Below are 23535 nucleotides of genomic sequence, written 5' to 3'. Positions count from 1 at the left end.
GGCCCCGCCCACCTGGCGCAGCCCCGCCCACCTGGCGCAGCCCCGCCCACCTGCTTAGGGTCGGCCCCGCCCACCTGCTTAGGGTCGGCCCCGCCCACCAGGTTAGGGAAAATAATTGTAAATAATAATTTACTTATAATTAATAATAATTAAAGTTACTGTCACTCATTAAACGTATTGGTGTGGTAGACGAGCATTCGGTTGGGGGCTTGTTTGGTGAGAGAGAGCGGTTCAGAGAGCAGAGAGCGGCGCAGAGAGCGGTTCAGAGAGCAGAGAGCTGCGCAGAGAGCGGTTCAGAGAGCAGAGAGCGGCGCAGAGAGCAGAGAGCGGTTCAGAGAGCAGAGAGCGGCGTAGAGAGCGGTTCAGAGAGCAGAGAGCGGTTCAGAGAGCAGAGAGCGGTTCAGAGAGCAGAGAGCGGTTCAGAGAGCAGAGAGCGGTTCAGAGAGCAGAGAGCGGTTCAGAGAGCAGAGAGCGGCTCAGAGAGCAGAGAGCGTTTCAGAGAGCAGAGAGCGGCTCAGAGAGCAGAGAGCGGCTCAGAGAGCGGTTCAGAGAGCAGAGAGCGGCTCAGAGAGCAGAGAGCGGTTCAGAGAGCAGAGAGCGGCGTAGAGAGCGGTTCAGAGAGCAGAGAGCGGTTCAGAGAGCAGAGAGCGTTTCAGAGAGCAGAGAGCGGCTCAGAGAGCAGAGAGCGGCTCAGAGAGCAGAGAGCGGCTCAGAGAGCAGAGAGCGGCTCAGAGAGTGGCTCAAGAGAGCAGTTGGGTTTGTGTGCAGCAGAGTGGGTGAGCGTTAGCCGTAGCTAGCCTTGGCTAGCTTTAGCCTTAGCATAGTGCAGTACCGTCTTGCTGTTCTCCTGCTGAATGGCCTGGAAGACGCGGCAGGCAGCGTCCTCCGGGTCGCGGTCCTCGCTGCACAACTTCCTGCCCACGTAGGGGGGGGCCGGGCGGGGGGACGCAGGCCCTGGGGACGAGGAACGGGTTAGTTAACCCTAACTCTGAGGACGAGGAACGGGTTAGTTAACCCTGACCATGAGGACGAGGAACGGGTTAGTTAACCCTGACCATGAGGACGAGGAACGGGTTAGTTAACCCTGACCATGAGGACGAGGAACGGGTTAGTTAACCCTGACCATGAGGACGAGGAACGGGTTAGTTAACCCTGACCATGAGGACGAGGAACGGGTTAGTTAACCCTGACCATGAGGACGAGGAACGGGTTAGTTAACCCTGACCATGAGGACGAGGAACGGGTTAGTTAACCCTGACCATGAGGACGAGGAACGGGTTAGTTAACCCTGACCATGAGGACGAGGAACGGGTTAGTTAACCCTGACCATGAGGACGAGGAACGGGTTAGTTAACCCTGACCATGAGGACGAGGAACGGGTTAGTTAACCCTGACCATGAGGACGAGGAACGGGTTAGTTAACCCTGACCATGAGGACGAGGAACGGGTTAGTTAACCCTGACCATGAGGACGAGGAACGGGTTAGTTAACCCTGACCATGAGGACGAGGAACGGGTTAGTTAACCCTAACGATGAGGACGAGGAACGGGTTAGTTAACCCTAACCATGAGGACAAGGAACGGGTTAGTTAACCCTAACCATGAGGACAAGGAATGGGTTAGTTTACCCTAACCATGAGGATGAGGAACGGGTTAGTTAACCCTAACTCTGAGGACGAGGAACGGGTTACTTAACATTTACATTTACATTTACATTTAGGGCATTTAGCAGACGCTTTTATCCAAAGCGACTTACAATAAGTGCATTTGTTACAATAAGTACATTTGTCATAAGAAGTGAACAATATATCGCTGTCGGTACAGTAAAGACGTTCATAGAACCAAGTGCAAGTATTACAATCACTAGGCTAACCCATTCCCCGTGTAAAGCAGCGATAGCAGCTACTGTAGATGCTACACAATTAAGTACCTTGAATAAGTGCAATGTACAAGTGCCAGGACGTACAACATTCAATGGTGTCTGTGCATTGGTTTCTATGCAGAGTCGAGGTGAACTCTGAACAGGTGAGTTTTGAGTCTTTTGCGGAAGCTGGTGAGCGACTGTGGTCCTGACATCGGTAGGGAGCTCGTTCCACCACTGAGGTCCCAAAACAGAGAAAAGTTGTGACTTTGCTGATCGACCTTTGCTTGCTCTTAGCGATGGCGGTACCAGACGTCCAGCTGAGGTAGTTGAGCGGAGGGATCGAGCTGGGGTCTGTGGCTTTACTAATGCTTGGAGGTAGGCAGGGGCAGTTCCATCGACTGCCTTGTATGCCAGTACCATCATCTTGAATCTGATGCAAGCTATTACAGGGAGCCAGTGGAGGTCTCGGAAGAGGGGGGTTACATGTGAGAACTTTGGTAGGTTGAACACGAGGCGCGCTGCCGCATTCTGGATGCGCTGCAAGGGTTTAATCGCAGAGGCAGGGAGTCCAGCCAGGAGCGAGTTGCAGTAGTCGAGGCGGGAGATGACCAGTGATTGGACTAGAAGCTGAGCTGCTTCCCTTGTGAGGAAGGGCCGGATCCTGCGGATGTTGTAAAGTGCAAATCTGCAGGACCGGGCCACCACAGTGATGTTTGCGGTGCAGCACAACTGATTGTCCTACACTACACCAAGGTTTTTGGGAGTTGGAGAAGGAGATACAGTGATGTTCTCAACAGTGACCAGTGACTTAACCCTGACCCTGAGGACGAGGAACGGGTTAGTTAACCCTAACCCTGAGGACGGGACGGGTTAGTTAACCCTTACCCTGAGGACGTGGAACGGGTTGGTTAACCCTAACCCTGAGGACGAGGAACGGGTTAGTTAACCCTAACCATGAGGACGAGGAACGGGTTAGTTAACCCTAACCCTGAGGACGTGGAACGGGTAAGTTAACCCTGACCCTGCGGATGAGGAACGGGTTAGTTAACCCTAACCTCGAGGACGAGGAACAGGTTAGTTAACCCTAACCCTGAGGACGTGGAACGGGTAAGTTAACCCTGACCCTGCGGATGAGGAACGGGTTAGTTAACCCTAACCCCGAGGACGAGGAACAGGTTAGTTAACCCTAACCCTGAGGACGTGGAACGGGTAAGTTAACCCAAACCATGAGGACAAGGAATGGGTTAGTTAACCCTAACCATGAGGATGAGGAACGGGTTAGTTAACCCTAACCCTGAGGACGAGGAACGGGTTAGTTAACCCTAATCCTGAGGACGAGGAACGGGTTAGTTAACCCTAACCCTGAGGACGTGGAACGGGTTAGTTAATCCTAACCCTGAGGACGTGGAACGGGTTAGTTAACCCTAACCCTGAGGACGAGTAACGGGTTAGTTAACCCTAACCATGAGGACGAGGAACAGGTTAGTTAACCCTAACCCTGAGGACGGGATGGGTTAGTTAACCCTAACGTGTTTAGCCCTGCTCTAACCCAGATCACTGCAGTGAGGGCACCACACAAGGAAAACCAAAGCACACATCTTTGAGTTGGAAAGACTACATACTGTTCGTTGGATCATGTGCTGTGAGAGTATATGTATATATTATATATATATTACATACATACAGTATGTATATTACACTGTTCTGTGGGATATTGCTAAAGACTTACTTTGACCGTTCCTGTGCTTGGTGGAGAGGGAAGTCTCAACGCTGTCTCTCCTCTTGGCGGACAGAGAGCAGTCAATCGTACGCCCTGGAAACAAACACCAGTTCTGTTAACCCTGACCCATCTAACCCTAACCCTAACCCTGACCCATCTAACCCTTACCCTGACCCATCTAACCCTAACCCTGACCCATGTAACCCTAACCCTGACCCATCTTACCCTAACGCTGACCGATCTGGGCAGGGCTAACCCTGACCCTAACCAATCTAGTCAGGGTTAACCCCAACCAATCTGGTCAGGGTTAACCCTAACCCATATGGTTAGGGTTAACCCTTACGCATAAGATTAGGGTTAACCCTAACCCATATGGTTAGGTTTAACCCTAACCCATATGATTAGGGTTAACCCTAACCCATATGATTAGGGTTAACCCTAACCCATATGGTTAGGTTTAACCCTAACCCATATGATTAGGGTTAACCCTAACCCATATGGTTAGGTTTAACCCTAACCCATATGATTAGGGTTAACCCTAACCCATATGATTAGGGTTAACCCTAACCCATATGATTAGGGTTAACCCTAACCCATATGATTAGGGTTAACCCTAACCCATATGATTAGGGTTAACCCTAACCCATATGATTAGGGTTAACCCTAACCCATATGATTAGGGTTAACCCTAACCCATATGATTAGGGTTAACCCTAACCCATATGGTTAGGTTTAACCCTAACCCATATGATTAGGGTTAACCCTAACCCATATGATTAGGGTTAACCCTAACCCATATGATTAGGGTTAACCCTAACCCATATGATTAGGGTTAACCCTAACCCATATGATTAGGGTTAACCCTAACCCATATGATTAGGGTTAACCCTAACCCATATGATTAGGGTTAACCCTAACCCATATGGTTAGGGTTAACCCTAACCCAGGGATGGGCAACTGGCGGTCCGCCTACAGCCCGCATCCTCACTCAGTCAGGCCTGCACATAATTAAATAAAATAAATAATAATAAAATAATAATAATAATAATTTGATCGAGTTACAGGAAACTCGGTCAAGAAAGATGAGAAGCAGAGTATCACAAGGCAAACCCATGTGTCAAGTTTGCTTAGAAACGATATCAGTCAAGAAAGATTTCCACTTAAGTCGCCACTACAACTACTACAACTGCAAAGAATACCATGCTTGTTGGGTTTGAGTTCATTGAGTTGTTGCACTTAATGTTGGGCCACTGTTTTCAGTTTTGTGACATCATTGAATGATGATGCATGTGAGCTCTTTGCACTGATAAAAATACTAACCATTCATGTGGCTGTTTGAGTATGGAAAACATGAAATTAATGTATGTTGGTTCAATTAACATACCTTACATAGGAAGATTCTTTAGATAGTGGCCATCCCCAAAATGCACCAGAATACAGGAAATCATATCTACCAAATTCAAAATGTTGTAGCTTCTCTCAGCTTATGTTTAGTTGAAGTGCGCAGTCTTGTGGCCTTCTGATCGTTATGATGAAAAAGGTGGCCCTCTTCATCATGAAAGTTGGCTATCCCTGCCCTGACCCATCTGGTCAGGGTTAACCCCAACCAATCTGGTTAGGGTTATCCCTGACCATATGGGTTACGGTTAGGGTCAGGGTCAGGGTTAAGCCTAACCTGGTGGGTTAGGGTCAGGGTTAAGGTTAACCCTAACCTGATGGGTTAGGGTCAGGGTTAGGGTTACCCTGACCCATCTGGTCAGGGTTAACCCTAACCAGATTGGTTGGGGTTAACCCTAACCCATCTGGTCAGGGTTAACCCCAACCAATCTGGTTAGGGTTAACCCTAACCCTGACCCTAACCCATCAGGTCAGGGTTAACCCTGACCCTAACCCACCAGGTCAGGGTTAACCCTGACCCTGACCCTAACCCACCAGGTCAGGGTTAACCCATATGGTCAGGGTTAACCCTGACCTGTCCTCAGATCAGTGCTGATGAGGTGGGCAGCAGACCCATCACCACCAACAGATCGCTGACCTTTGAGCGGCGGGCCAAAGTCCAGCACTATGAGGTCGGCGGGGGAGCAGCGCCCGTCTCTGGGGAGGCGCTGGGCGGAGGAGGAGGCCATCCCCAGCTCCTCCAGACTCTCTGTGCTCTCCTCCCTCTCCGTCTGCTCCTCCACCCACTCCTCCTCTGACTCCTCCCCCGCGGAGCCCCGGCTCCCGCCGCGGACGCTGACCTCCAGGCTCCGCCTCAGCACCTGGAGGTCAGAGGTCACTCAGCTTTACATGTTTCAGTGAGGGCGTTTAGCAGACGCCTTCACTACAGAGACTTACCATGAGTTCATTTTTCAGAAGAAAGAGAAACTATATACTGCCGTCGTATCAGTAAAGATAGGGTCAAGCGTCAGGGGTCAGAGGACAGAGGTCGCAGGGGTCGCTGATCAGAAGACGGCCCTTCTCCCAAGCCTCTCACCTTCACCTCCTCCATGCTGAGGAGAACCTTCTCGCTGTACGCCTCAAGGGGCCCAGGGCCCCCGGGCAGGACGCTGAGCGGCCGGGACCCCCTGGGGTCCCTGGGGTCCCTGGGGGAGCAGGGGGCGACGGGGGAGCGCGGACCGGACCTCTGATCAGAGTTCAGACCACGAGCAAAGACATGAGACGGGGAGTCAGTCAGCTGCACCTGACACAAAGCCCTCCCCCCCAGCAAGCAGAGGCAGGAGAACAGACAGGAGAACAGACGTACAGACAGGAGAACAGACAGGAGAAAAGACAGAACAGACAGGAGAACAGACAGGAGAAAAGACAGAACAGACAGGAGAACAGACAGGAGAAAAGACAGAACAGACAGGAGAACAGACAGGAGAAAAGACAGAACAGACAGGAGAACAGACAGGAGAACAGAAAGGACAACACAGACAGGAGAACAGACAGGAGAACAGAAAGGAGAACAGACGGGAGAACAGACAGGAGAACGGACAGGAGAACAGACAGGAGAAAAGACAGAACAGACAGGAGAACAGACAGGAGAAAAGACAGAACAGACAGGAGAACAGACAGGAGAAAAGACAGAACAGACAGGAGAACAGACAGGAGAAAAGACAGAACAGACAGGAGAACAGACAGGAGAAAAGACAGAACAGTCAGGAGAACAGAAAGGACAACAGACGGGAGAACAGACAGGAGAACAGACAGGAGAACAGACAGGAGAACAGACAGGAGAACAGACAGGAGAACAGACAGGAGAAAAGACAGAACAGACAGGAGAACAGACAGGAGAACAGACGGGAGAACAGACAGGAGAACAGACAGGAGAACAGACAGGAGAAAAGACAGAACAGACAGGAGAACAGACAGGAGAAAAGACAGAACAGACAGGAGAACAGAAAGGACAACAGACGGGAGAACAGACAGGAGAACAGACAGGAGACCAGAAAGGAGGACAGAAAGGACAACAGACGGGAGAACAGACAGGAGAACAGACAGGAGACCAGAAAGGAGGACAGAAAGGAGAACAGACAGGAGAACAGACAGGAGAACAGACAGGAGAACAGAAAGGAGAACAGACGGGAGAACAGACAGGAGAACAGACAGGAGAACAGACAGGAGAACAGACAGGAGAACAGACAGGAGAACAGACAGGAGAACAGAAAGGAGAAAAGACAGAACAGACAGGAGAACAGACACAGACAGGAGAACAGACAGGAGAACAGACAGGAGAACAGACAGGAGAGACAGAACAGACAGGAGAACAGAAAGGAGAACAGACGGGAGAACAGACAGGAGAACAGACAGGAGAACAGAAAGGAGGACAGAAAGGAGAACAGACAGGAGAACAGACAGGAGAACAGACAGGAGAACAGACAGGAGAACAGGCTCTTCTACCTCCATGTCTTTGCTGCCGTAAGGCTCGAAGTCGTCCGAGTAGCGCTTCTCTGGGGAGACTCTCACACAGGCTCCGTCCTCGGTGCGGATACTGACTGGGGCCTGCGGGACCCCAAGACCCCCTGTCAGAACCCCCCTTTAGCCCCGTCAGACCCCCATCACCCCCCCCCCACAGTGGAGTCCAAAGGCTCACTGCAGTTTAGATACGGAATACGTTTAAATATTTAAATCATCAAGCAACCTTGACTGCAATGCGCACATTATCCTACAGGTCATGTGACCAAAGCTTGATTTCAAAATCAAATGAACCGAAGAACTGAAAATAGAGAAATAAGTAAATAAAGATATCCAAGCATGAAACTAATCCACAGGAGTCAATTCAGTAAAGCAAAGCAGCATCAGCAGTCCCTACCTGCACCCATTCCCTTCTCTGCACCTTTCCGGGGGCCGTCTGGCTCCGTTGGGGGCCCGTCTGGCTCCGTTGGGGGCCCGTGGGCCCGCTAAGAACCAGGCTGCCCTGACTGCCTCTCAGACCATCTGCAGACGAGTCCCGGAAACACATGGCCCAAGAGAAGAGAAAACACACAATCACAACCCCAGAAGGACCAAAGGCCTTTAAGTAATCCTGCAGGTTACCGCGGTAACGGTCACTCGTCCATCAGCGATGGGAGACCGTACCATGCCGGCTGAAGACAGGGGTGGTGGCAGTGTGGTGCCCAGTGCGTGTGCCCCCAGACCCCAGCCCTTTGTGGTGGTCTGGGTAGTCTCTTATGGAACACTGCAGCTGTGAGCGCTGCTGCGTTCCTGCAGGGGGCGTACCGGCAGTGTGAGTGGGCCTCCTGGTGGTGGGGGGGGCAGACGGAGGCAGGCTGGGGGGCTTCCTGGGTTTCTGGCCCCCAGCCCCGGCGTTGGCCCCATTGAGGTAGAGGGAGAAGCCCTGCTCCAGGCGCTCCAGCTCTATTTGCTCGCGGCCTTTGGTCCGGAGCCGCTTGAGGACTCTGGGAGGACCAGGAAGGTCATGAATGAATGAATGAATGAATGAATGACGAGGGTTAATAAAGCACATAAAATACTAACATACTAACCCTCACCCTATCCCTAACCCCTGCCAAGATTCAACTTCGGAGACACTGGAGTACAAAATAATACAAATACAACGAGAATACTTAAGGTAGAAAAAGGACACACTTTGCATTAGAGACTCCATTTTGTATGGATTGCACAGAGCATGTTTACCCATGTTTACCCATGTAAACCCGGCTGTAGCCAACAGCCCCCTTTCTTTCTGACCACAGAGCCAATCACAGCCTCTGGGGATGCAGAAGCTGTATTTAGGTTAGAGAACCTCTCCTGTGAAACTGAATCTCTCCACCAGCAACACACCTCACCTGTTTTTGTGCTGAAGGCCAATTAAATATTCATCCAGAGTCTCCTCCACAGCAAAGCCGAGCTTCACTCCCGGACACCTCTGGTGTTCCTTCACATTAAACAGCAGTATTACAAACACACACACACACACACTTAGATGAGAATGATTATTTGATGAGAATAGAAAACAGACAGAAACTGACTCATTGTACCTCGATAAGTCTCAATACGCGGCTCTAGGCAGTCTCGATACGAGGCTTTAGGCGGTCTCATAAGAGGCTTTAGGTCTCATAAGAGGCTCGAGGAGGTCTCATAAGAGGCTCTAGGTGGTCTCATAAGAGGCTTTAGGCGGTCTCATAAGAGGCTCTAGGCGGTCTCGATAAGAGGCTCTAGACAGTCTCATAAGAGGCTCTAGGTCTCATAAGAGGCTCTAGGTCTCATAAGAGGCTCTAGGCGGTTTCATAAGAGGCTCTAGGAGGTCTCATAAGAGGCTCTAGGCGGTCTCATAAGAGGCTCTAGGAGGTCTCATAAGAGTCTCTAGGCGGTCTCATAAGAAGCTCTAGCTCTCATAAGAGCCTCTAGGCGGTCTCATAAGAGGCTCTAGGCGGTCTCATAAGAGGCTCTAGGTCTCATAAGAGGCTCTAGGTCTCATAAGAGGCTCTAGGCGGTCTCAATAAGAGGCCGTAGAGCTCATAAGAGGCTTTAGGCGGTCTCGATAAGCCTCTATTTGCGGCTCGCATGGCAGTAAAAATATACAGTGATATGATCATGGAGTGCACTTTTCCACCATGTCCACTAGAGTGCGCCATGAGACCCTGGTTGGGTGGGTTAAAGTGAAACACACATTGTGCATGTATAGGTTTGTAAATTTATGTTAAAGTTTGTATTTAGGCCTGATTATTGATTTGTTTAATTCACAATGTAACTTTTTAAGAGAGGGAATGATTGGAATAACACAAGTAAATGGCTATAAGTTTAATATTTATTTATTTGAGTTTACTTTAGTGAGAAAATGTGAAGAAAACCAGACTGTGAACTTCATATTTGAATGTGCACAAATTGTATATTTTCTGTTTTGATATTTTCTTTGAAAAAACATTGTACCTATGTATATACTTTGGAATATTAATATATTCTTGTTGAAGCCAAGACAAAGAGAGCACTGTGTCGAGGGTGATTATTTACTTCTCTCCTCTTCAGGCTGTTACACAGGCAGGGTCCCCAACGCCTCTGAATTATTCCAGAAGATAATACTAAACAGCTCACATAGGACACTGTGAGGATAGTTGAATTGGCCTCTTAATTTTCCGCTCAAAGTGCACCAGATTGATGCATTTTACATTGAATGGTAAAAAGTAGGCAGTCTCGATAAGAGGCTTTAGGCGGTCTCATAAGAGCCTCTTGGCGGTCTCGATAAGAGGCTTTAGGCGGTCTCATAAGAGGCTTTAGACAGTCTCGATAAGAGGCTTTAGGCGGTATCGATATGAGGCTTTAGGCGGTCCCATAAGAGGCTTGAGGCTTTGCAGGCTCCGTATGAGAAGGTCCAGCAGAAGTGTAGTGCTTTGGTTTCCTTGCTCTCATGTATTGTGCTGGCTGGATGCTATTAATCAACCATGTAACCGCATACACAGCAGCCATCAGTGAAGAGGGGAAAGTCTTGGCCATAATGTGTTCAGCCATGATTGTGTTACATGCAACATTGATTATTCAAGCAAAGATAGCCATGTCTGTAATACAGAAGGACTCTCTGTAACACAAGCAATGACGGACGGCATGCAGAATACAAAGGAAATGACAGATGTCTTACTCAGAGTGACAGGCTACAGCACCTGAGCCAACAGAAGAAGGTTTAAAGAAGAGCAGAGTTGACACTACTTCATACAGAAGGGAGAGAAAATAAACCCATTCAAAATATATTGGAAGCATAATTTGATAATGCCTCATATATAGTAATGTGCCAAGTAAAAAACATTTCCTGTTTGCCAACTTGCATTCTCAAACGTAAGACAAAATGTATTAAGATAAACATCGCCGGCCTACCTCGCTATCCATAGTAGGGTTAGGGTTAGATGATGTTCAGGGACCCATCATCCAGAGTAAGATGATGCTCAGGAACCCCTCATCCAGAGTGAGCCACCGTTCTTCAGGGTTGTGTTAGGGTTAGATGATGCTTAAGTTCTTCAGTGTCGGACATCATTCCCGACCATTTCCCCCTGGGGATCAATAAAGTATTCATCTATCTATCTTAGGAGAAGTGATTTGTTATATAACGCAGCCCATGTCATCTTCCATCATTTGAAGACACGTATGAGCTTTTACTCCTTCATAAATCTAATAATGAAACGTTTAAAAAGGTATCCATTTTTTAACTCTTCCTTTTTATCTCTTAATTATACAAATGTGGAGGTCGTCAGATCCATCAATGTATTCGATTTTTGGGGAGGGCTAATGTAGACCATTGCCCTTTCGTTTTAAATGACCCAATTGATGTAGAAGATGCACATAAATAATCGCACCTACAGCTGTTACATATGTGAACCTGCCATCATCTAGTCATCATCTAACACGAAGGCTAGTTAAATAGCATCTAGGCAGGCAAGTAAGCTAACATGCTAACGAGAGCTATAATGAACTCTGGCAGATAAAGTAAATGTGGAATACAGTAAAAGTTTGACAACTAGACTGCATGACCAACTCCAACAATACTTACATTATGCGAAGTATTTTTTTTAATTATTATTCGTTATTTTCGAGTCGTTCTGGAGAACGTAATTTAATTTGCACCGTGTTGTTGTTAGCGTTGGTAGGTTACCAGGCAAGCCATCTGCCAATAGCGAGCCGGACCATACACGCCCCTTGAACCTGACACGCCCCCTGCTCTGCTCACAACCCAAACAACAGCTTCATATAGCTGACCTACAACGGAGAGAAATGCTTTAGAGGGGTACGGTTCATCTAACCCCAACCCTAATGCTTTAGAGGTATTAAGCGATAACATCAAGGAGGCAATAGTCACAGGTCTTCAGTTTGGGTGCGACATGCAAAGACAGCAGAAATTCCATGGTCCGCTTTTAAAAGTTGAACACTGTTTTATTCATTATAAACCAATGCATTTGATATAAAAAGGACAAAGGGGTCTGAATTGAAACCACTGTAAAGTGGTTATAAGGTAATAAAGTAATGGGTATCCATTACCCTACTGGACCTAGTTAGACTCATGGTAAGTCAAACAACCTGGTTAACAATCACTTCCAAAACACCCTAGGCTGTTTAGGTTTACACACTTTAGAGTTTAGCTGACATCACTCTTTGCAAAGCATTACATATATGGTGACTTATCAGGCCATTCGTTTCGGTGCATTTATTTATTACAACCACCACTGACGAGTCAACGCATTCCTCAAGTGCCACAATACTAGCTAGCAGTTGAAGATGCTACAAGAAAATCCAAGATGAGGTCAAAGGGGAGGTTGACCCAAATGTCCTTGCCCTAACCTAACCCTGTTGCAAGATTCCTATTTCAAGAAATTACAAACCTAGCATGAATTGTTCTGATGTTCCAAGAAATAAAATAAGGCAGCTCATGAGAATAAAGCCAGAATTCCTGCACGTTTTAATAATAGTACACCTTTTCCGCGACCTGGCAGTCAGTGAGCATCAAAAGGTGTGTTTCAGAGGTGGAACCGGTACATGGCTTTAGTCACGGCTGAGACACTGCCTTTCTCAGCACTAAACGTCCGCAGCATTCACTGATACAGATTGGGGGACGAGGTTGGGGCGTTTTAAAATAAATTCCCTAGGGCAAAATCCTTAATCAATGACTAAAACGTGTAACTGACATCATCCTAAAAAGAATGTTCTCATGATGAAATGTGGAACATTAGTTTATGCCTTGGTAGTGCAAGCAGACCGCTACCTACTAGGTAGCACTAGGTACTACCTACTAGGTAGCACTAGGTACTACGTAGCACTAGGTACTACCAAGTGCCTTCTGTCAATGTTACAATAAGGTTGGTGAGCTCCTTTAACTGACCCTGAACCCTGGAGGATAAAGTCTTGATGTGAAAGCATATTGTAACAGCGGAGAGCGTCCACTGTCTCTTCTTGACCCCCTTGCTTGGCCCTTAATAACCAGTCATCAGTTCAAAGAGCCCAGCTGTTAATGAAAGGCTTGCCTTCTGCATGTTTTGTTTCCTGCGTTGCTCATATCTGTGTTTATTATTATTGTAATCGATGAGTTAGTTAAGATTAAAATGCACCTCAGGACCCAATTACTAAAAACACATGGAAAGAAAATTAAATCAAAAAAAGGTCAAATAACTTAATAGAATTGCTCAAAATATAACCGTTCATAAAGCCCTTTCAATAACCCAAAACAAATAAGGTTACAACGGGAATCCCGCAGAGAGAAATGAATAGCCATAAGTGTAATACTAATATTCAATGATTGACAGATCCCCCTCAGTGCCCTCCCCAGGTCTGGGAGCCGCGGCCCCCCTCCGTCGAGCTCTTGGTCTCAGCTCTCCCCCAGCCGGCCTGCTCCCCCTCCCTGTGGCGGCTGTCCGTCTCCCACTCTACGAAGGTGTCGAAGAGGCTGGGCCAGGCTTCGTCCTCGCTGTAGTTGCTCAGGTCGGACCCGATGGCCTGCGTGAAGTTGAGGAACATGTTCCACGTGTCCCGCGAGATGCCCCGCACGCCCGAAGGGTTCTCCGCCAGGAAGTCTAGCCAGCGCTCCAGGATGCTGGGCGTGTCCTGCGTGAACACCAGCCGCCACAGGGCGATGGCGATGTCGCGCTGCAGCGAGCGCTGGCCTTCCTCTGCGTCCAGGCCGAACTGGAAGGTGAAGCGGTACAGGTCCTTGAAGCTCTCCTCCCCCCGCGCCTCCAGCAGCATGCAGGGGAAGCGGGAGCAGATGCCCTCCAGGCTGTCCGCCTGGATGGCCTTGCAGCCGTCCACAAACTCCTTCCTGGAGGCCGGAGGGGACAAGGCAGACGTCAGAGAGATGCTGAGCGGGTCAGGGTCAAGGGTCAGGGTTAGGGTCTGTGGTGACCGGACCAGAGGTCAAGGGTCAGGGTCTGTGGTGAATGGACCAGAGGTCAAGGGTCATGCTGTAGGCTATTTAGTGTTTTTTAACGGTTTAATCACTTGAAACAAGGTTGCTGTTAATATTGATAGGAAAATAGTCAGTGATAAAAGTAAGAAGTGTGTGTGTGTGAGTGAGTGAGTGAGTGAGTGAGTGAGTGAGTGAGTGAGTGAGTGAGTGAGAGAAAAGAAAGAGAGAAAAGTTCAGTTAGTTTTATTGCAGGGAAGCACGATGGGGGAAGCCATCCCCTCACGATGAGGGGATGGCTAGAGATTAGTGTGTGTGTGTGTGTGTGTGTGTGTGTGTGTGTGTGTGTGTGTGTGTGTGTGTGTGTGTGTGTGTGTGTGTGTGTGTGTGTGTGTGTGTGTGTGTGTAAGCCACATGAGAAGCTGCAGAAACTGACAGCAAAGCACCGTCAGTCTGAGAGAAAACTGTCGGGCAATAATGGCTGTTTAACTAGGGAACTATTTATTTATTTAAATGTTCAGTTAACTTCATTAGAACACCCTGCACTTTTTGTTTTTGTTTGAACTTAAAAGAAAGATAAGTAAAACATTAACATTTCAGGAAAATTTTAGTGAGCCATTTATTTGTTTGAATTGTGTTATGTTGCAAATCTGATAAGCTGTTGTGTTTATTAAACATATGCTTAAAGGCATTTAAATGAAGTTAAGTGTTGGAGTTTGTATTATTCAAAACTTTGACGCCAATCTTTTCCCTTTTTCTGTAAATTAATATCGGCTCCAAATATCGGTTATCGGCCCCCTTGACTACTAATAATCGGTGTCGGCCCTGAAAAAACCATATCGTCTATCTCTACTAACGATACACGTATTTGTACCGAGCCGCCATGGTACAGGCACTCCGGTGTGGTTACAGAGGTGGACCACGGTGCGTAAATGTGGCGTACATAGCGTTAATATGGCGAATGTAAAGGCTTGTTTTGCAATGCGGAATTTAAAACTTGAAGTTGGAGTTCCCCCCGGACCGTTTAGCCAAAGCATACTACTCCGACTCCGTAATCCGACTCCGTAACCACGGAGACCCCTCAGCAGCTCTCCGTCGGGATGGCGGATACGCAATGCAATTCGCTGGCCGATCGATCTCATATGTTGACTACAAACCATGTAAGCAGTGTTGTAAATAAACTTCCAAAGCTTTTCAAATCTTATTTGGTGTTTTACTGGTCCTTCAGTTGCAAAGTAAACAATGTACAAAGTAATTAAGGTGAAAAGTCAAACTGGAGAAGTGTAACCGGAAATGATTCTGTTAGAGGACCAATCACAGCCCTTGCCGTCTCCGTTGCGTCGACCAATAGGTCCATGGCGTCGACAGATAGTTAACTAAAAAATATTGGATGCGCACGTGAGCTACGGAGAGGGTCTCCGACAGGCTCTCCGGCTACAAAGAGGGGTCTCCGTGTCTACGTACAGCACTTTAACATGCACACGCATTTGAAAAGGCACCATCCAGGTGTTACTATCACTGTTGCTATGAAAAAAAAGACGAGCTGTGCAAACCCAGCTCACGACACTATTTCAACAACCCCTGTCTGGGAATTCAGAAATGCATTTACATTTAGGGCATTTAGCAGACGCTTTAATCCAAAGCGACTTACAATAAGTGCATTTGTTACAATAAGTACATTTGTCATAAGAAGTGAAACAATATATCGCTGTCGGTACAGTAAAGACGTTCATAGAACCAAGTGCAAGTATTACAATCGCTAGGCTAACCAATTCCCCGTGTAAAGCAATGAAAGCAGCTACTGTAGATGCTACACAATTAAGTACCTTGAATAAGTGCAATGTACAAGTGCCAGGACGTACAACATTCAATGTGGGCTGTGCATTGGTTTCTATGCAGAGTCGAGGTGAACTCTGAACAGGTGAGTTTTGAGTCTTTTGCGGAAGCTGGTGAGCGACTCTGCGATCCTGACATCGGTAGGGAGCTCGTTCCACCACTGAGGTCCCAAAACAGAGAAAAGTTGTGACTTCGCTGATCGACCTTTGCTTGCTCTTAGCGATGGCGGTACCAGACGTCCAGCTGAGGTAGTTGAGCGGAGGGATCAAGCTGGGGTGTGTGGCTTTACTAATGCTTGGAGGTAGGCAGGGGCAGTTCCATCGACTGCCTTGTATGCCAGTACCATCATCTTGAATCTGATGCGAGCTATTACAGGGAGCCAGTGGAGGTCTCGGAAGAGGGGGGTTACATGTGAAAACTTTGGTAGGTTGGACACGAGGCGCGCTGCCACATTCTGGATGCGCTGCAAGGGTTTAATCGCAGAGGCAGGGAGTCCAGCCAGGAGCGAGTTGCAGTAGTCTAGGCGGGAGATGACCAGTGATTGGACTAGAAGCTGAGCTGCTTCCCTTGTGAGGAAGGGCCGGATCCTGCGAATGTTGTAAAGTGCAAATCAGCAGGATCGGGCCACCGCAGTGATGTTTGCGGTGCAGCATAACTGATTGTCCAACACTACACCAAGGTTTTTGGGAGTTGGAGAAGGAGATACAGTGATGTTCTCAACAGTGACGAGTAAATCCATGTGTGGGCAATCTTTCCCTGGTATTACGAGGAGCTCAGTCTTGTTGAGGTGAAGCCTCAGGTGATGGGCAGTTGTCCCAAATGCAAATGCCATAACCAAGTTTATTGGTGTTTTCATTGCTGCTGATCTACGGCCAGTCTCTGTGGTTGACAAACAAGCAGTTTTTAAAAGTTTTCTCCTTGACTATGAACCGTACCGTCCTGTACCTTACCGTGACTTCAAAACCGAGGTACGTACCGAACCGTGACTTTTGTGTACCGTTGCACCCCTAATTGAAACCATTTAAAACTACATCAGACGCAGCTTCAAATGAATCAATGAATGACAGCCATCACTCGTTGACACATTAGTTAGCAAAGCAAGCAAGGATATTTTTGAACAAGTTAACAAAAGAAGACATACATCATGTACAGAACCCTAAATAGAGCAGCTTCAGGGCCCACCACTCTGCGGAAACATCAAACTGTTTCTTCTTAGAGGAGGTCCGAGCAATGGTCGACAAGGGAGGTGTTGTTGGGGCTGTGTTTTTAGACCTTCGTAAAGCTTTCGACACAGTCAACCATCAGGTCCTTATTGCTAAACCGTCTGCCTTTAACCTCTCACCCTTAACACTCAAATGGATTGAGTCATATTTGACTGGTAGAAGTCAACATGTTTTGTGAACAATCAACATTAATCAGCTCTTAACTTATGCACTAGGGTACCACAGGGATCGACTTGGCTCACTTTTGATTAGTCTGTATATTAATGATCTGGTGTTGGTTTGCCTTGATATCAAAACATTGTATGCAGACGACAGTGTAGTATATGTGCATGCCAAGACAAAACATCTTGCTGCTGCCAAACTCACCAAAGCTATAGATCAGATCACCAATTGGCTAAACCGTTCATGCCTCCAACTCAATGTGAATAAAACTGTAGGAATGTTTTTCACCAAAAGAAAATTCAACATTGTGTGATAACAGGTCATAACACATTGTATTGTGCCACAATTTAAGCATCTGGGCATTATTAATGATTCTCATCTTTCTTTTAAAGCACACATTAAGAAAGTGTGCAACAGGGTCAAGTTTAGCCTAGCCAATTTTAATAAATATCGCTTTTAATATATTAGAAATGCACTAACTTTTAATGCTGCCAAACATACATGAATGCCATGATTATGTCACATCTAACAAGCTGTGGACAAATTAACAGTTTTTCATTGAAGCCATTAGCAACTCTTTACAAGAAAACTGAAGGTTATTTTAACAGAATTTTACATTTGGTCGCGCATGTGCGACCAGTAAATTTCCCCTTTGTTATTTTTTTATTTGTACCAAATGGAAGGGGCGCGTCAATGAATCCGGAATCTGTAGCTGGCCACTGAGTGTGAGAAGGATAAGGAATGGCCACTGTTAGTGGCTGATGTGTGGAGGGGAAGGGTCCTAGGGATTATCGAGCGCGCGTAAACATCTGTGAGAAGGAGAAAGATTTAACAACCTGCAACGTGCGTTTGAATAATGAGCAATGACGTTTGAATAATGAATGACTCCTTCTTCCGACCTGCGGCTAGTGTGCCAGTGCCAGTCAGAGTCCTGCCCGGGTCTTATTTTGCAAACCCATACCCGCAATACTTAAAACCGCATCCGACCCGTGTTTCGATAGTAGCGCGAATTACATTCCGCACCTGACCAGACCCGCTATAAATTGATATCGACGCCCGACCCCCACCCAAAGGAAAATTAGACACATTAGATGGAACGTCGGTGAATTAAACTATCTGGTGTTTGGTGTGGTGCTTTAGATCGCTGTGCAAAAAAGCACATAATCCACCGTTCCACTGTTTTAGTTGGCTCCACCGCTCCTGAATAACATATCCAGCACCGGAGAGGTCTCGCTCACATTCGCAAAACCCGCGACCGACCTGCGCTGTTCAGGTGTCCGACCCGACCCGCACCCTTGTCCGACATAGTACATCATTTTTCACCCGTTTCATCCAAATTGTGCGGGTAACTGAACCCGTGCAGGGCTCTGCTTCAGGTGCCATAAAGGGCTTTTCACACGGGAGCCGTTTGTCGCGCCTGCTGCGTTCTCAACGGAGAGGCCAGCGGGCAGAGAGGAGGCGCAGAGTCCTGTCGAGCGGCGCGACAAGCGGGCGCACTCCCGTGAAACTGTCGCTTCCGTGCTCGTCGAACGCATGTGCGCACACATGGAAACCGTTGGTATAGATGAGAATCACAATAAAATGTGACACTGAATTTGAAACAGCACATTGTTTCTGCATCTATTATCAATATATGTATTAGTAATACAGTGAAAATTTGTAGAAATGTGAATATTTGGATGGCATGTTGATTAACGGTGTGCGCCCCTAAAGTTTTCAGTCAGGTGCCAAAGTGCTCCTAGTGAATAAAGTGACTCTGGAGCCCTGGTCAGAGGTGACGTATCTGCTTGATTTGACAGTCATTGTTGCCGCCGCTCCATCTCTGCTACCTGCACGCGTGGCGTCTTGTATGTGCTTTCAATGTGACCTCTGTGGCCTCTTTTCCCTCGTCTCCGGTGTATTGTTTCTTTTGCTTGAACTGCCTTGATGTCTGTCCCATCATCTGTGTTTGTTTGTTCTTGCTCCAACTGTGTGCAATATGTTTGTTGGTCCTTTTCCCCTTTTGCTTTGGCCTGCTGTAATTAGAAATGTAATGTATTTTATTCTAATGTATTTTAGGTTGCCTATTGACAACTGGCCGGGGACTAAAGCTGGAAATTAGCCTTTTACTGGACAGTTAATCAAAGGGGACTGTCCATAAAACTATACACAAATAAACCATAGCAACATTACTGGGCCTTCTCCAGCTCTTCAAAGCCGTTGGTCAGGGTTCCCTCTGAGTGGATGTTGGGTGACCTTCCTACTCCCTCAACACCATGTGCTGAGTCAGTACTATGGAGTTGGTGACCTTGATCCCCACTCAACCCCATCGTGGGCCTTGAAATGGGCCTTGGTACGATTCAGAATTGGAGTACATCATCGTGTCCAAGTGGAGAAGTGAAACCTTAGTGACTGATCTGGGATTATTATGTCATAACCTCTCAAGTCAGATTGAAACTCTTCACAGATTTTTGGCATTTCCTATTCTCCTGGCAATTTTGTCAGCTGAACCACGACAACACTGCAGGCTTGTCAGGTGCAAACAGCTTGAGTAAGCAAGCATCAAACAACAATGAAACATTTTTCTGACTGGGGGGACGGCTGTTGTTTCCAATTGCTGGATGGAAAAGTGCTGAGTTAAAGATCCCAGCCGAGAGGGAGGGAGAGGGAGGAGGGGACACGGGAGCAAGCCAACAGACAGCTCTATTCAGCGAGGCTCACTGCTGTTTCAGAGCCTACAGATCCATGTCCTATGGGCCGCCTAGTTGGAAAGAGTGGCTGAATGTGGAGGACTTCCCTCCTTCGCCATGGAGGCCGTTGCATCATTTGGCCAGAGGTGATTCATCAACCAGTGCAGCATTTACCCTCCGAGATCAATATCAGTAACAGAAGCCCCGCCCCCTCTGGGCCATTCTGGCGACTCGGACCACAGCACAGCCAGCGCAGAGGAGTCACAGAGTGACTCCACCACAGTGTCTGACTCGCTTACACCAAACCTCACCTTGTAAACTTGCACATGGTGGCCGCCTGGAACTTCCAGGCGATGACGAGGACGCGGAACTCGGCGGGGTCCACGTGCAGGTCGTTGCAGAAGCGCTCCATACCCTCCTCTAGGATGGCGTCGTCCTGCTGGTCCTTGTAGCAGCAGAAGAGCTGCTCAATGCGCGCCAGCGAGAGGCCGTCTCTGTCCGCCGCCGGCTCCTCCCGATGAGGGTCCCGGGTCACCGACGGGACCACGGCCGTCTCCAGGGACACGTCCGGGGCCTTTGTGCCATTGGACAGCTCGCCGGAGCCTTTCCTGCACAAGGCGCTGGACTCCTCCTTGTGCCCACCGCTGCAGGTGCTGCTGCTCTTCTTGTGGTGAGCCTTGGAGCCGCTCTCCTTGTCTCCGCTCTTGCTGCCCAGGGAGGAGGTTGGGTTCTTGCACTTGGTGACACACTGGCCCATGTCTCCCACTCTGCGTCAGGCGCCGTCTGCAACCCCTGGACGCCTCTGCTCTGGCCAGGCGAGATGTCTCCACATAGCCCTGTGGCCCTCGGGCAGAGCGGGGGGGTGATCCCTGGAGGGCAGCAAGAGGGCAGCTTTAATACTGGTGATGGGAGAAGTGGGGCCAGCCTTCTTGATTCAGTCGAGGGTCAGCAAGCCTAGTGTAAATAAACTAATAAAGTCAAGATGTCTGTAGGACCTCTTAATACACAACTTTATATTGTTAACATAACCATTGTCGACCAAGAGAATACATCTAAAAAGGGTAGTGTGACTAGGTCCCCAGATAGGATTTACAACACATTTTTCCTCTGCTCTGGGCTACCTATGTAAGCAAATAGGATAATTAGCTAATAATACCATATTTTTATTAATATCCAATATATAATTTACATATGATTGAATATTTTAGGGAAGATGATCATGTGGCTTGTGACTCACAGTCCTCAGACAAGGCAGGCCACTCTGAAGGGATGGGTCATCTTATCCTGATCCATTGTGGTGACCTTGACATCTGCTGAAAGTTGCACATTATCTTACCATCATAGGCACAACATGATAGCAGCTCTCTCCCAAATCTGCACACCGATTTCTTTCAACTAACTGCAATTTGAGATCCACAAGTGGTTTAGGCTTTTCAAATCACAGTTTACGCACACCTTAGAAAGTGTTTACAGGGGTTATCATGGAGGTGTATTCTGTACTAAGAACGTAAACATTATGAACCGTATAATCCATGTATAACAACAAAGTAAACCAACCAAACCGGTTGCCTTTCTCCCTTCAAAATGCATCAAAAACCGTCGGTTTTGAGTTATTTTTATCCAATATCAATTTTAATAACTATAAAGAGACAAGTACTTTAATAACTGTGAACCCTCCCCGTCATAAAATGTTCAGACACATTACCCTTGACTGCTGGATCAAAACTGTTTGGACACCTCTGTGTAACATACAAAAGTTAAATTATGCATCCATCTCCCACTAGAGATACAATACTGTTAACGAAAACAAACATTGCATAGAAATTTAAAAATACAAACATCTCCAAGGAGTATCAAATATACAACAATCCCAGAGGATAGCACTTAAAGGCATTACTTAAACCACTTATTTCCAAAGTGGTCCTCGATGGAATGAAGCTGATGTCGAACATGTAAGGCCCGTAGAAATAGGACTTTAACAGTCAGGGATCAACAACAAGGATGGAGTCAGCTAGCTTTGCAAGGAATAAACACAAAAAAACTCGAATTGATGAACACAAATGTCCTAAGAAGGTCCCTGGATCATCCATGATTTTAAATGACGTTTCAACAGATGTGATTCAATATAGCTCTCTATAGAGCTACCTATATAGACAGCTCTCTATAGAGCTACCTATATAGAGAGCTGTCTATAGAGCTACCTATATAGACAGCTCTCTATAGAGCTACCTATATAGACAGCTCTCTATAGAGCTACCTATATAGAGAGCTGTCTATAGAGCTACCTATATAGACAGCTCTCTATAGAGCTACCTATATAGACAGCTCTCTATAGAGCTACCTATATAGACAGCTCTCTAGAGCTACCTATATAGACAGCTCTCTAGAGCTACCTATATAGACAGCTCTCTAGAGCTACCTATATAGACAGCTCTCTATAGAGCTACCTATATAGAGCTGTCTATAGAGCTACCTATATAGACAGCTCTCTATAGCTACCTATATAGACAGCTCTCTATAGAGCTACCTATATAGACAGCTCTCTATAGAGCTAGCTATATAGAGAGCTCTCTATAGAGCTACCTATACAGAGAGCTCTATAGAGCTACCTATATAGACAGCTCTCTAGAGCTACCTATATAGACAGCTGTCTATATAGTTAGCTTTATAGACAGCTCTCTATATAGCTAGTTATATAACTATATAGTTATATAGATAAATAACCATCTAAATAGGTACCGAGCTATATATATATATATATATATATATATATATATATATATATATATATATATATATATATAGCTATATAGATAGCTTTACAGATATATTGATAGCTAATATAAGCTATACAGAGAGCTATATATAATATATAAAGACGCCATATATCATATATAAAGAAGCTATATAGAATCTATAAAGAAGCTACACAGAAGCTATAGAAAGGGACTGGCCCTGTGGCGTCGCCATAGCTAGCTCGGCTAGTTAGCTTCTTTGAGTAAGTAAAGAAACACCACGGAGACACCACTCACCTGGACGACGAGATGCTGGTTTACAGTCGCATCACAGAACCGCGATCCAACCCAGTGGTTTACAGGCCGACCGACCAGTGGAACCAGTCCGCTGGAACCAGCTCGTACTGGTCAGCTAGCTTGCAGCTAGCGCCCGGCTACCGACTTCATCACAATAAACACTTTGCTCCACTTTGGGGAACGCCTTCGTTCTTTGGTGACGGTTGATCAATCGTTCTTTGGTGACTGTTGATCCTTTTGGGTTCAGATCTTTTTCTGGACAAAGTTCGAAACGGGAGATCTAGTTCAGAGCAGAAGAGCTTCAGTTTCCTCTCAGTGAACATTAATGTGCATCACTTCCTCCTCCTCATCACATGGACGACCAGGGTCTGTTTATTCACACTAACTTACCCCAACTAACTAACCCTGACACACACTGACCAAATGTTGGGGATAATCGACAGGGCGCGATGTTAGGGGTTGGTTGTTCCCAAATATTAATTATTACAATTTAACTATAGCCTTTTTTTTTTTTACTGCGGTCAAGCCAGCCGACACTTCGAGAACGACAGTAAAGCCAGCCGACCCCGTTTTTTGCTGTACGTGTATATACTAGCCATTACGGTAATAGCGTCTCAGAACTGGTTTAAAAAAAACATTCGTCGGTAGATACCAAAAGACAGTCAAACAGTCAAAAGACAGTCAAAGCAAATACTATCAAAGGAAATGTACAGACTTTGTGACGTGTACT

General features: G+C 47.0%; 2 protein-coding genes across 7 annotated transcripts in view; both read right to left on the bottom strand.

Moving 5' to 3' along the window:
- katnip (katanin interacting protein) overlaps positions 1 to 11647 on the bottom strand; it is a 36857-nt gene extending 25210 nt beyond the window's left edge. For all 4 annotated transcript variants that reach the window (XR_013812679.1, XM_079757519.1, XM_079757520.1 and 1 more), the window contains exons 1-10: positions 11544 to 11647; positions 10874 to 11046; positions 8854 to 8942; positions 8285 to 8463; positions 7878 to 8002; positions 7466 to 7567; positions 6057 to 6206; positions 5619 to 5841; positions 3593 to 3676; positions 833 to 954 (exon numbers count right to left, since the gene is read on the bottom strand). Coding sequence is in view for 3 of the 4 variants with exons in the window: in XM_079757519.1 (XP_079613645.1) it covers positions 833 to 954; positions 3593 to 3676; positions 5619 to 5841; positions 6057 to 6206; positions 7466 to 7567; positions 7878 to 8002; positions 8285 to 8463; positions 8854 to 8942; positions 10874 to 10885 (1086 nt within the window). In the remaining variant the exon portion in view is untranslated. The remainder of the gene's footprint in view (positions 1 to 832; positions 955 to 3592; positions 3677 to 5618; positions 5842 to 6056; positions 6207 to 7465; positions 7568 to 7877; positions 8003 to 8284; positions 8464 to 8853; positions 8943 to 10873; positions 11047 to 11543) is intronic.
- A 264-nt stretch (positions 11648 to 11911) lies between these two features.
- Positions 11912 to 23326, bottom strand: dcun1d3 (defective in cullin neddylation 1 domain containing 3). Of its 3 annotated transcripts, XM_079757025.1 has the most exons (5): positions 23196 to 23326; positions 22806 to 23085; positions 21011 to 21086; positions 20085 to 20642; positions 11912 to 13799 (listed from the first exon to the last, which is right to left on the bottom strand). In XM_079757025.1, the coding sequence occupies exons 4-5, from the start codon at positions 20528 to 20530 to the stop codon at positions 13295 to 13297; spliced, it is 951 nt and encodes a 316-aa protein (XP_079613151.1). In that variant the 5' UTR covers positions 20531 to 20642; positions 21011 to 21086; positions 22806 to 23085; positions 23196 to 23326; the 3' UTR covers positions 11912 to 13294. The 3 variants fall into 3 exon arrangements, with proteins under 3 accessions (XP_079613151.1, XP_079613152.1, XP_079613153.1); XM_079757026.1 differs by having other exon boundaries at positions 21011 to 21083; positions 22806 to 23310; XM_079757027.1 differs by having other exon boundaries at positions 21011 to 21075; positions 22806 to 23310.
- Positions 23327 to 23535: the final 209 nt, after the last annotated feature.

This window comes from Pollachius pollachius (genome assembly GCF_949987615.1).
Source record: "Pollachius pollachius genome assembly, chromosome: 19".
In the NCBI taxonomy this organism is placed as follows: domain Eukaryota; kingdom Metazoa; phylum Chordata; class Actinopteri; order Gadiformes; family Gadidae; genus Pollachius; species Pollachius pollachius.
The sequence above is the reverse complement of the archived record's forward strand: the minus strand, read 5'-3'. Positions and strand labels throughout refer to the sequence as shown.

What these genes read in the sequence shown, in the direction of transcription:
- dcun1d3 (XM_079757025.1), bottom strand. Translation starts at nt 20,530, where the DNA reads ATGGGCCAGTGTGTCACCAAGTGCAAGAACCCAACCTCCTCCCTGGGC. An exon ending in ACCATGTGCAAGTTTACAAG is followed by an intron (nt 13,800 to 20,084) that starts GTGAGGTTTGGT and finishes TCCGGCCTCCAG; the next exon opens with GAAGGAGTTTGTGGACGGCT.